The sequence below is a fragment of the Lissotriton helveticus genome, chromosome 7 (assembly GCF_964261635.1).
Source record: "Lissotriton helveticus chromosome 7, aLisHel1.1, whole genome shotgun sequence".
NCBI lineage: Eukaryota > Metazoa > Chordata > Amphibia > Caudata > Salamandridae > Lissotriton > Lissotriton helveticus.
The window spans coordinates 440,111,976-440,125,990 of NC_136068.1; the positions used below are offsets into that span (position 1 = coordinate 440,111,976).

The 14,015-nt window shown below is 44.2% G+C and overlaps 1 protein-coding gene across 1 annotated transcript in view; it reads left to right on the top strand.

Moving 5' to 3' along the window:
* Positions 1-28: 28 nt before the first annotated feature.
* The window catches only part of LOC144768573 (bolA-like protein 2), a 31,100-nt gene continuing 17,113 nt past the window's right edge, over positions 29-14,015 (top strand). The window contains exon 1 of the mRNA XM_078652350.1: positions 29-184. Within this exon, the coding sequence (XP_078508476.1) occupies positions 53-184 (132 nt within the window). The 5' untranslated portion in view covers positions 29-52. The remainder of the gene's footprint in view (positions 185-14,015) is intronic.

Genomic DNA, 14,015 nt, shown 5'->3' on the forward strand with positions numbered 1-14,015 from the left:
ACCCACGCGTAACGGAAGTACATCCCATATGTGAGGTCGAGGCTTGACTCGCATGCGCTCACACAGTGTTAGGACTGTGAGTAAAGTCATTTGGTTTTGCCGCAGAAAGATGGCGGTTACCGGGAGCCTTAGTGCGGAGAGTTTGAGAGAAAAACTGCAGCGAGAGCTCGAGGCCGAACACGTGGTAAGGAAGTTGTTATTACTAGGGTCTCAAGGTCCAGTAGGAATGTGGGAATAATTTGACTGGGGCGAACTGGCCCTTTGACCGGTGACCCGAAATTCCAAATCATTTCCATTCATTTTATTGTTTTAAATGCATCGAAGTTCTTTACGTTTTTCACACCAAAACAAACTTGCCTAAAGCAATTAAGCAAAATACATGTTGGTCATTTATGAATTATGCTGTGGTCAACTCCACAAAATCTTATAATCTAACAAGCATTTGCAATGCATCAGGTCTCGCATTTGTATAGACAAAGCAATTGGTATTTTCAAATGACATTGCGGTGAAAGTCTGGGGGTTGTTATGAATTGGTAATTAGGCTGTGTGTGGTGCATGTGGATAACTTGCTGACGGTTAGAGATGTTTTAAGGGATAATGAAGTAGCGCAAAAGTGCTTTATGTATACAGCGGAAGGGCAGGAAGCAATTTGCTGCCTGTTGCCATTGGAGAAGTAGATCGAGTTATCAGGGGGTGGAGGAGAAAGGAAACCAGCACTGGCATAGCCAATAGGTCTCGCCTTTGGGACCGTATACGTTTAGTTATCCAGCACAATATATTTGGTGCAACAACATCAACTGTTGCATGGCTAAACACTTCCCCAAAGGCGAGACCTATTGTCTATGCCAATGCTTGTTGTATAGTGTAGTGATATTGCCAATAGGCCCAAGATTTTGGCAATAACGAAAATAAGACACTGAGCATTACTTCATGGCAGGAGAACGACAAGCACTAGAAGGATATTGGGGTAAATTAAAGAGTAGGTTAGACCAGAAATAAAGGAACATTTAACAGAATGTGTTTATAGATATTAGGTAGATAGTAGGCCAATTCAGCAAGGATAGAAAGTGCCAATTCAGCAATCTTTCTTCTGATGCACCAAGAGCATCATCTACTGAGACTCAACAAGCATTTACAATGCAACGGTTTCAACTTTGGAAAAGTTAGAGCTATTGGCAATGTAAATGACAATGACATTTATTTATCTGTTTTCAAAACCAACACATAAATACAAATTTTGTCATTTACAATGCCAATAGCTCAAACTTTTCCAAAGGCGAAACCGTTGCATTGTAAATGCTTGTTTATTTTGTCTTTGGTTTTTGTTCTATGGGTTCTTTTTCTTCACTCTCTCTTCACTTTTCTTTATAAGTATAGTTGGTGGAATATCCGGACTTCGATTGTCTTCTAATATCTGGTGATCATGCTTCTGTTATTATTCTGATTTTTTTGGGTAGACAGGCTCTGAGGACTGGCGCTTAACGTGGATCGTGTATTGTACTATTGCACATCCCGCTTCTCAAACGTAAGCGTAGGCGTCTCGACTATTCTTGCATTGCTCGTGTATATATATCCTGTTTTTATGCCTGTTCACCTCATTATTTTATCGGAATGTATGGCACCCGGTTTGTCTATTCCCCCACCTTTTTTTTTTTATAATAAAAAGATTTACAAAAAAAAATGTTGACTCCCGAGTAGAAGTCTTAATAACAACCCAATGTAACAGCATTCATTCACTGATAGCCAAAAATGAACGTCCAAGTCAGCCGTGAGACATAAATGAACGCCCAAGCCAGCCCTGGGAGGATTCTAACCAAGGCCTTTTACGTTACATGCATATAGCAGGCACAATGACAATGAAACCTTCTCCACAAACAGCATGACTTGTTTTCATAAATATCTTTACAACATGTAAACGAACCCACTGTGCTATCTTACTAGGTTTTAAACATGTCATATGCACCTAATGTGCACATGAATCCCACTCACTTGTTTTATGATCATTCAAACCTGGGATTAGCAGTTGACGAACAGATCACGGCAGCAAGTGTACAAACCATCATGGCTGCATTATATCATGAAATATAACAGGCCCACGTGTAGCCAGTGGCATCGGGTGTCAGATATACCTGACCAGCAGTCCTGAAACGGCTAGGCTATTAAGGCTCAGGCACTCAAAGCACCAATCTCGGCAAAATAAGTGCAACTTAATCTTGCTCTGGCAAAAATGGCAAAGGACCATTTTATCATTCATGACAATTAAAACTAGCATTACCGAACGGCATGAATAAGGAAACCAATATTCATGCATACTCTCGTTCATATTGCTAAGCAGATGGAGCTAAGTATCCACACAAAAACAAAACGGGAGGAAAGAAATACAACAAAAATAAGGAGAACGTGGCAATATTATCTAGATCGGAATCCCTAAATGTGCCCCACATAAAAAAATAAAAAAGCTCATCCACGCTCGGTTATAAGCTTTGCATCTTGGTATCTGGAGAGTTAAAACGGGATGACTACTACAAATCCCAGATCAAGCAGGAACAAAATGGGTGATCTTCTTAAACTCGGCATTGGATAATTCAAGAACTATACTAGCATGTGGAACAACTGAAAGTCGGCTAAATTGGCTAGCAATGTATCCCTGCAACCTAATGTTTAACGGGCTAGAAAAAAATGATGCGCATTATATTCCCGGATGATTAACACTGTGTGTTCTGAAATTTGATTCTTATGAGGGGGGGAAGGAATGAGGGGGGGGGGGTAGGAATAGGGGGGGGAGGAATGGAAGGGGGGTGGGTGAAGCCCCGTGAGCCCAATGGGTGTTGCGCGCCTGGTGGCTGTTCTGTTCCATTTCAGAGCTGTCATCAGAATGTGTATGCCTTGCACTTCTCACTCGGTGTGGGCGAAAGTTCAACCCGGACTCATTTTATGCATCTTACTCGCGAAGTACATCCAAAGATATGACAAACTTGAATGACTTCAAAGACCCACAACAATTTCACAAAATCCGAAGACTACCACTCAACCCATATTACTCAAACTGTGCAGTGTATAAACCTTCGTACCGCTCTCCGCAGCTGCAGCTTCCCGGTGCTTGACACTAGAAACATGTTTCTTGATGAAGACTCAAAAGATCCAGAGTGACCGACGACCCCGGCTCACTTCAAGGGAAGGGCAAGCACAGGCCACTCACTAGTAGTCATATCGCCTGCCATGTTAAAGTAACCCTTTATCAGCCACGGCAAAAAGAATTATGAAGAAAATAGCATGCCCATACATTCCTGATACAAATAGAGACTCGCCACAAGAAAAAAAGACGAAGGTGTATTTTATCCTAATATAAATTACAAATAACTTACAGAACTCAGTACTTCTAGATAATACAAATTTATTTTTTAATAAAGCTTATATACAATGTTTTTTTTTCAAGTAGGTTACTATCTTTAGTCAAGATGAAAAAAACTGTCAGTTTTCTTTACAAACCTAATCTATTGCAACACTAATAGACTAAGTTAAAATGGCCGCTAAATTCGTACCCTAGGTAGGGTGGTTTGCATGCTCCGGTCGAACACTCGCGATAATATGTGTAACCAGGAGCCGGGCCATCTTATTGGCTAACGTTTTTCAATAACAAAAAATAAATAACAAGTCAGGTCCCGGGCCGCGCTGTGATTGGCTGACGTCACGGGGGTGTCCCGGGCGGGCAGCCAATCACAGTGCGGCCCGGGAATGACGTCACGGGGGTGTCCCGGGCCGGCAGCCAATCGCAGCGCGGCCCGGGACAAAGGGGCGGGGCTTAAAAAAAGCACCAGAAACGCCCCCGAATCGCGTTTTCAAGAGAGAGCGCGATTGACAGCCTCTGTCTCCCAATGGCTAGTCTCCATTTATGGAGCTAGCCAATTGGAAACAGAGGCTGGCCAAACATCCCTACTGAAAACAAAAGTTTTCAAACTGGGAGGGGCACTTCGTGCCCCTCGCCAGGTTGAAACCTAAAAATCTAAGAGGATGCATGAGATGAAGTTTACCAGTCAGTAGGCAGTCTGAAAAACTGGCATCTTTTGCCACACATTAGCAAACACGTGAATTCTTGTTATGCATGACACCTTCAACCAATAGCAGATTCCAATCGGGTATTTTGAACACTATTCTTCTAATGTTAAAAACAAAATACAAGTCTCAAAATGCACAGCATGTTTGCAGCAAAAAGCCACGATAAACTAAAGTTTTTCACTTGAACGGAGAAACTTGTTATAATAAGTTTCTGGTCATTTCTTCAACAAGCGCGTCCCCAACGCAGTCCCAAAACGCTGTACAGTGTTGGATTATATTTTTATCAGAGAAGCGCTTGTACCAAATCAAGCCCATGCTTGCTGTCCTGAAATGCAGGTTTTTTTCCAAACCCATACTTCAACAGCCCTTAACCTATCGCACTGTTCTGCCGAACTTGCCTGCAGCAATAGGGCACACACAAGGCAGCAACCAACACTCACTGACCGCTGCCACCAGCACTGCCGTGCATGCACCCCTCTCTTACTGACAGCCCGGGATCAGATTAGAAAGAAACACAAAGGTGGCCTATCAGAGGCCGAACTTCACCAGGCAGCTGCTACTGATGACAACCAACAGGAAAGCGGCTCACGTTACAAAATGACAGGCAGACCTGTAGACACTGAAAGCGTCTCAGTATCGTCCGTGTTGAAAGTGTGGTGGCCATCTTACACTGGAAAGTCACATACTTTTATGGTGGGGAGAGAAGAGAACATGACGTCGAACAAAATTGCCTGTGCATTATTTTTCTGCAAAAGCACGTGTTTCATATCGTACTCGTTCCCACCTGATTTTTCTTGTTGACAAGCACCTCATGGTGTTCCATTGGTAGTAACTTAAATATCACTGTTCTATGCGTGCAGGATTGGTGTATCATACTGAACTGATAATGCTGAATTCAAATGAACTTTATTGGCCTGAGAATACCAAAGGAGCAAATCTTACATGATGTACTATGTGGGTCTTAACTCTTAAACCAATTGTAATGTTCAAACTGAACGGTACGATCGGGCTGTGGCGTATCCCTTCATGCATGTTCCTCGCCATACATTCTGCTGTGATCATGCCTTGAACGAGGAGGGTCCGTGGAAACTCTGCACTGAGGCTCAAAGAAGTGGGGAAAAAACAAGCATTTGCAATGCAATAGGTCTCGCATTAGGAAAGTTTGAGCTATTGGCATTGTAAATGACAATTTTTTTATTTATGTGTTGCTTTTGAAAATAGATACATTAATAGAATTGTCATTTACAATGCCAATAGCTTAAACTTTCGCAAATGTGACACCTATTGCATTTGTAATACAATATGTGTTGAGAGTGAGTGAGTGAGTCAGTCAGTGAGAGAGAGTGGGCGAGTCGGTCAGTGAGAGTCTGTTAGTGACAGTGAGTGAGTGTGTGAGAGAGGGAGAGTCTGTCAGTGAGAGAGTGTGAGTGGGAGAGTCTGTCAGTGTGAGTGAGAGCCAGTGTGAGTGAGAGAGCCAGTGTGAGTGAGAGAGCCAGTGTGAGTGAGAGAGTCAGTGTGAGTGAGAGAGTCAGTGTGAGTGAGAGAGTCAGTGTGAGTGAGAGAGTCAGTGTGAGAGAGAGTCAGTGTGAGTGAGTCAGTGTGAGTGAGAGTTAGTGAGAGTGTCAGTGAGAGTCTGTGAGAGTGTCAGTGTCAGTGAGAGTGTGATAGTGAGAGTGAGTCAGCCATTAATGCAAGGCATTTGCAAGTAGGGTGAGTACTCTAAAGCTCAACTTTCATTGTGAAAATGGTTCGAATATACTGCCATTGCCACTGTGTGTTGTACTCATGTCAACATAATCCTGCATCAAATGGCGTTGGCGTTCAGGGATATTTGTGCGATTTTAAACGTCATAAAAGCAGTGCTTACAAGGAGAGTGCGTTTTTTTAATTTTTTAATTTGCAGTTTTAAAGATCATTAAAGCAGTGCTTACAAAGGGTGTGTGCGCTAAAAACATTTTTTGCTATGTTTACTATTCAAGAAATAAATAAACTTAATATCCTCCTGTGATTGTTAGCTTAGGGGGGTCTGAGCACATACTTATAACTCTGTTAAAGATTATTAAACAAGTGCTTACAAAGGGTGTGTGCGATAATAAAAAAGTTTGCACACTTCCTGTATTACATATATTTGTAGATTGCTTTCATAATATAACTTCCCTTGCAAAGTCACCAAATAATAACTTTTGAAAGATGAAAGAGGAGAACACCGACATCATGCCAAGAACAGCCTCGAACTGTGTCTGTTAAAACGTACAACGTGAAAATAACAATAAAAAGCTCATGTTTTCCACCCACGCCGTGCATCAAAAGGGTCACAACAGAGCGTGGCAGACGTTTGTTGCGAACTGGAAATAGAGTTTGGAGAACAGCTACGCGAGACCTATTGCATTTCAAATGCTTCTTAAGCTACGCGTCGAAATATCTGAATCTTCTGCTGTGCCTTATTGTATGAAGTAAAGCATATACTCAGCATTTCGTGGTGCTAAATGGAGCATTATTAACTATAATGACGTCAAAGAGATTGTTTAAGGCAAAAGTTGGTGGCAGCAGACGCTAATGATGTGCACATCATGCCCCCAACTCAGGTAAAATGTTTAATTTTAAAAGTCTTACATGCGTGGTGGTCCAGTAACTTGAAGAAGCAGGAGCTTGTTATTAAGAACAGTACACATTCCCATGTATTTGAGTGATTTGCATGGAAATGTACGCAATTTTAAATCTGCTGTCATCCTTCTATGAAATGAGTACAACTGCTTAAAGTTTGACCACCATAGAAGCCAGGACCCCTGCCAACTTTAGTGTTCGGCGGATGGTTTCTTCTAATGCTGTGGACTGCAGATTACTTGGAATAGTCTACATGCAACTGTTTAAGTTGCTAAGCAGAACTAATTCTGTATGGAATTGTAAAACGCCTTGAGAAAGGCATCTGTAGGATTAGGCATCAACACTACAAGGTAATCACTTGGCAAACTACTTAAGGGAAAGCGCTGCTGGCATGGTGTGGAGCAGTGTGCCCTGCTGCCCCATGTCTCAGCCAGCCACACAAGAAGCATGGCTTTAGAGAAGCCAGGTAATAGTGCCTTGTTTGAATGCCACCTCTTTTGTAAAGGTCTCTGCTAGGGGGAGATTAAGGAACTACCGTGTGATAAATTTATTATCATGTATTAAACATTTCTATTGCCAGTCACTGCTGCTTGTGATGATAGAAATTCTGAGAAGGGAAAAGGCCATTTTGGATGCTTTAGAACGGGCCAAGATAAAAAATCTGATTGCATCACAGAGTAGATGTACAGTTTTTCGGTTAAGTAGACCTCCTGCTTTCATGCTCTCCTAAGCAGCATATCTACCTCGGGAATCTTCAGATCCGTTTCGTTAAAGGAATCCTAGCTCATTTGAGGCCATGTGTACAACTCTGTTTCTAGTGGATCCAGTCTGTGCCTTGTGATGCTCAAGTTGGTGTGTCCCTAGGCAATTAAGTAGAGCTAATAAAACGACCCTAGAACACGTAGCTACAGAAATATCTCTCATAAATGTGGCTGTTGGAGAAGCGCTGTCACAGGAAGCTGTTTTTCACGTTAAGGTGTTGGAGGGTAGAGCAGGTCGCGGACTGCGTTGCTGGCCCATTGCTGAGTCGGAGGTATGCGCTCACTAAGCATGGCACATTCAGGATTTAGAAAAAGAAATCAATGTGCAAGGAATGGTCAACATTCTCACCGTCACCTGCAGTCGTCCTTTAGAATGTGCTTCCCGCCCCTCTGTGAGATCTGAGCCCTATTGCCTTTGCCTGTCTCTAAATTGCTGCAATATATCATCGACTTCAAAGACTTGTATGTTGACTTTTATTGCAGAGCTGCATGCACTGAGCCCCAGCAGACTCTACTGAATAGGGAAGTAAAACGCACGTAGATCAGCAACAGCCTGGCCTCGGTAAATTGGCACGAGGGTAAATTGTTAATATTATTTTATTTTTACAAAAGACATGCCTAAACATTTTTTTAAAAAGCATTTGGTGTGGGGGCAGGGATTTCAGTGGGGAAGTAGCAGCGGAGGGTCAACGGTGCAAAATGCACGCACTCTCACGGAGTGCCTAACGTAAATGAAACAAGATGGCATGCACAATTTGGAGTGAAAGCATGTTTTTAACAAGCATTACACAGCACCCCACATCCTAATGCTGATTGTGGCGTGCACACTTTGGCTTTAAACATCTGAAGTTAAAGCACAAGTGCCAGGATTGTTTCAAAAGTAAGGAAAAATAAAATGTGCCTTTTTTTCTGTCTTTACTTTTAAAGTAATCCCGGCACTCGTGCTTTAGCTTCAGATCTTTCGAGCTAAAGCACTGCTACCGTAATTACGATCACAAATAAACACATGGCCCGGGAGAAAAGAAAGTCACACACACTTACCAACAATGTCTGAGAAGCATTGTTACCATGCGCCCCCAAACATATTCAATAAACAAATCTTAAAGTGTCATGACAAAAAGACGGCCGCAAACATTTCAAGTCTGCCAATGTAATGAGCTTTCCTGGAGGAACTGAAACGGACAATAACGTTTGCCTTTTAGAAACAATGGGATTATGTATAAAAAGAGGACATACTAAAACATTTATTTGAACCACACATCAACTTCATGGTGGACGGTGGAAAACCCGACCGAGTAATCTATTAACTCATTCCTTTGGCCGGTGTACGTAACACCAAAAACACACGTAAAGCGGCATGTCCCAAACAGATATACTCATTATTCCAAGGCATTTTAAAACCTACATCAATAAGTAGAGACGACTAGTAACGTTACTCACACTAGGGTCGTGCCCCAAGAGGGCGCATGTTAAGACGTCTTGGTACATAACCGTATAATATAGAAGTGCAAATAGAATAACTACGGACACAATCGTCCCATTCTATTAATAGTATTTGATCTGCACTGTGAGTGTAGTATACAAATGATAGCAGAACGAGCAAAACAGATTTCAGTGGGCAGGAAGAGCCGGCTACACGGCGTTTAACAGACACAGGCTGGAGATTAGCACAATGCATTTGAAAAATAGTACAACTCAGGAAGGGCTGGATGTCTTTTTTTGTGCAGTGATACCAAACGGAGAGGACACGCTACAGACAGCACACTAAATGACTGTTTCATGGGGACAAAACGCAACAATAATAATGTGATTTAATCCTCCGTTAAACTGAAAGGTCAGTGCTGCGAGGAAAACAACAAGCAATGTCCTGAGCAAATGGTGGGGGCCTGAAGCAGTGGAGTGGGAGAGGTGAGGGGGGAGTCACAGGGAGATTAAGGCGACAGGGGCACTGCCTGGCGGCCGTGAAGTGAAGATAACGAGATAGACGAAAGGAGGGTCCAGCTGGGAAAGAGGCTAAAAGGGCTGAAAGGGAGGGGAGAATGCACGTAGCACATTCCAATGAAGTCTGGTGGGGGGCGGGGGTGGGGAGCAGGCATATGGTGTTTCAGTGAGCAGCCTTTGATGTGCGAGCGAGTGGGAGGGAACAGCAGGGGGCGGAGAAGCAGATTGGCTTCAAGGCAGGAGGCAGGCAGAAGGCTCGGGCAAGCTCGTGCACGAGAGCACATGCACTCGTGAAAAACCTATTTTTTGGGCTCATGGTGAAACTCTTGGTTTCACTGCTATAGACTCGTCCTATTCCTTTCCTGCGGAATGGAAATAGGCCGAGACCTAAAAAACCAGGAAGAGCACTGAGCGAATAGGCCAGCAATTTTTTTCAAAAACGGGGCGTTCGGCGAAGCTGCTTTCTCGCGAATACAGATGAACACAATAATCAGCTGAAACTGATAAGCTCCGCGCCTAGCCAGATCGCAGTTATATTAATATTGCAGCAAGAATATATTTTTTTTTAAAGAGCACTAAGAAAACGCCCTCTTGCGCCCTCGTTTCCGACCTAGCCACGCATTTCTTAACTAGCTGGATAAAGTTAAACTTAGAACAGCGTCCACCTGCGACTGACCGAGGTGCCCCAGGACAGACGACCCCGCCCTATTGGACCCACGTAACCATGTTAAGAAAACGAAAACTTGTGCTTTGCCTTTTGTTTACCTTTTCCGCCTATCCCGCAACTTTCTTTGTTCTTTCTTTTCTTTGAAATGTTTTATATAGCGCTGGCTAGAACCGGAGGTATCAGAGCGCTTTACATGAGGAAGAGCATTGTTTCAGAGCATAGTTACCAGTTACAAAGTTACAAGTTACACAGTTTCAGAGAATAGTTACAAATTGCTGGAGCGTAGATACATGCGTTAAAAACATACGTAAGGGGAAAAGCAGGCAAGGGGAGAGATTCAGGGGAAAGGATAGGAGCAGAGGAGGTAGACAAAGAGGTGGGGGAGGTGTGATAAAGTGTCTCTATATATACTGGACCAAAGTAAGGTACAGTGTGTATAGAGTCCACAATCCCCAGAGGTATAACAGAGGTTAAAGCCAGGTGTGACCTTACTCTCTAAAGTGATAGCTTGGTCGAGCAGTAAGGCAGTACCAGAGGACAGTGTAAAGCATTTGTTGTTAACAAAAGCAACAGGACAACACGACCAAGGTTTAGCACTACCAAGACAATAGTTCAAAACAAAAGTGGTGGTGGTGCAGCACACTTCCCGTGCCCGTTGTCCCTGGGCACAAAAGCAATCAACAGGTTTGAAAAAGATATGGAAGGCGCACTCGGAAGAAATTACGCAAGTACTTGTTAGCTTGAGTTTTCTTTTTTTCTTTATTTGGGTAATTATACCAAAAAGGACATGCACAGCCAACGCGTTTCGTTACGTCTTGTAACTTCGTCAGGGCTAGAAATGTGTTGTTGATATAAACTTGTACGACGATGTAGTTAAACCGACAAACTAGGTTTGGAACAGGCACAATTTCAGATACGCGAAAACACTCCTTGTGTTTCCTTTGAAGTTATGTAAGAAGGTCCATTTTCTAGATAATTATGACACGAGAAGTTGGAAACATGCGGGTCCACCAAGATGAGGGACACTCTTGCTTTTTTGATGGAAATAGGGATATTTCAATACAAGGTGTATCGCACAACGTGTAAAGAACACCTCAATAAATAATGCGAAGTGTGTTCTTTGACTGTGTCAAGGTTCCAGACTCCCGGTACGGTAACACGGGTTTGTAGCGTTATTCAACGCTACGAACCCGTGTTACCGTACCGGGAGTTCCACATTCCTTATTGGGGAGATTAACATGATCATGGGGCTGTTGTCTGGAACCTTGACACAGTCAAAGAACACACTTCGCATTATTTATTGAGGTGTTCCTTACACGTTGTGCGATACACCTTGTATTGAAATATCCCTATTTCCATCAAAAAAGCAAGAGTGTCCCTCATCTTGGTTGACCCGCATGTTTCCAACTTCTCGTGTCATAATTATCTAGAAAATGGACCTTCTTACATAACTTCAAAGGAAACGCAAGGAGTGTTTTCGCGTATCTGAAATTGTGCCTGTTCCAAACCTAGTTTGTCGGTTCAACTACATCGTCGTACAAGTTTATATCAACAACACATTTCTAGCCCTGACGAAGTTACAAGACGTAACGAAACGCGTTGGCTGTGCATGTCCTTTTTGGTATAATTACCCAAATAAGGAAAACTCAAGCTCACAAGTACTTGCGTAATTTCTTCCGAGTGCGCCTTCCATATCTTTTTTTAAAGCATTTGTTGCACACACTCAGTCAGCAAAAGGTTTCACACACTCAAGGACTGAACTCCAGGCCAATTGTTTTTATATCAAAAGCTATAGTTGGTTTATTTTTAGAACCAACCGGTATCAAAATATACTTTTCTCAATATGAGTGATCTCGGATGAATACTTTGCAGGAAGGCAATAAACTTTGTAAACACACTAGGTATAGGGGTTGCATTAGGCAACGCAATTCTAAACTAAATTTAACATTGAGCCCAATGGGTTTGTCTACATAAATGCAGTTGATTACTTTATAGATTACTTTTGTAATCCCAGGACTGGATCCTAGATTCAGTCTTGGGATCTAAGCTGAAAACAGTTTAGTAAAAACGTTTTGGTTATTGCAATGATTTTTAAGGCATAAAAAGGTATTTTCAAAGTTGACACTTGGAAACTTTTCAGTGAAAAACTGGCAGTGATATCCTATAGCAGGAAAGTCAAGTCACAGGTAAAGTACATTCTCTTACTTTTGTAATCCAGTACTGGGCTCCTAGGTCCAGCACTGGGAACTCTATCTAAGACAGGTAAGCAATTACGTTTCAGTAGTTGGTACGATTTTTAAGGAAATATTTGTAACTTTCAAAAGTAGACACTAGGAAGAATTATCAGAGCAAAACAGTCAATGGTTTCCTATGGACGAAAATTCAGTTATGGGTAAGTCCGGTTAAAATTACTTTTGCAGGCCAGTACTGGCTGAAAGGTACAGTACTGGCTCCTCTCCTGATTCCAGGTATTTCAAAATTCGTTACTCGACTGATTTTATAGGAATATTTTCGTTTCAAAACTTCACACTTGGAAGATTTTTCGAGTCAAACCAGTCAATGTTATCCTTTGGCAGGAAAGTAAGTTATCGGTTTTCAGGTGAGTACTCGATTGGTGAAGTTAAGGTTCCGGGCATAGACTCAGGGGTCCCCCAGGGTCAGCTAGGTACAGTTGGTACACCCGCAGCGGCACAGGGGCGGCCGGGTGCAGAGGTAGTTAGGCCCAATGTTATCCAATGAGAGGCAGGGGGCATTTGGTTGGTGGCGGCTGGCTAGCAGGCCACGCAGCTGTGGGAGCTGGGCTCTTGGCCACTTGCTCAGGGCGGGCAAATGGGGAAAGTAGGATAGGGTACAGGTTGCACTGCCAGGGGGCACTCGGGCGGCTGGGTGCTTCTGAGCCGTCGGACGCTCAATGTTATTCAATAACGATCTTGAAAAGGGAACAAAGGCTGCAGGCTCGGGGACGGAGGACCTTCTGGAGCGACCAACACTTTGAGGGGTAAGTTGGGATCTTGGAGGATAGGTAGGCACCCAGGAGTTGGGCACAGGGGCCGTGGGGTGCTGAGTGCAGGGGTGTCTTTTGAGGTCGGGAAATCTTACCCCCTGCTGGTCGCGGTCCTTTGTCCTGAGGCTGCAGGCGCCGTCGGGGTCGTCGAGGAGTGTCTTTGGGCACTGGACCTCGGGTCCCAGTCGCCGGGGGACGTCCTTGTGGTCTTGGATCACTCGGGCATGGGCCGGGCTCGGCGGGTGCAGAGTGAGTTGGTCGGGAGATTCCTAGCTGGTACCAGGGGTATGATTGTTGAGCAGAGCCTCTGCTTAAGGGAGTCCCAGTCTTTAAGAGGCTCAAGGCAGGCAGGTCCTCCGGGTGTCCCAAGGTTGCTGTCCCCAGGGGTCGCCGGGATTAGGCAGTGGCAGGTTCCAGGATCGACAGGCCGGTAGGGCTGAGGCCAAGTCCGTTGGCGTCGTCTTGTTGTTAGCAGCTGCATGGAGGGTCGTCTTCTTCTTGATCTTCTTTCTTCTTTTCTTATCAGGATCTGAGGAAGGAAGGTTCAGGAAGCCCCTAAATACTGAATTTAGGGGCGTTACAGGTAGGGCAAGGGCAGGGACCAATCGGTCCCTGTCCTGGGGTGGGTACATCCCCTAGCCTGCTCCTCTCCGGTGAAAGGGGGGCAGGAACCTAGCTGTGATTGGGCAGGGCTCCTCATCTTCAAGATGGACGGAGCCCGGGGTCCTGCTTCACCTCGTCTCCCCCACCTGAGGGGTGGGGTTGGCACAGGCTGGCACACCCCCCTTCCTGACGTAGGTTTTCCTGCCAGAGTGGGGGTCAGGACTGGTGGGGGCCAGTTGCTGGGTACATCAAATGGTCTGGAGAAGCTCACAGTGGCGGCAGGCCTTTGAAGCTTCCCCCTTCCCATCCTGGGGGAGGAGACCTAGCACCTCGCCCAGGATGTGCATTGTTGCAGGCCCAGGAGAGCGGGGGGCTCTC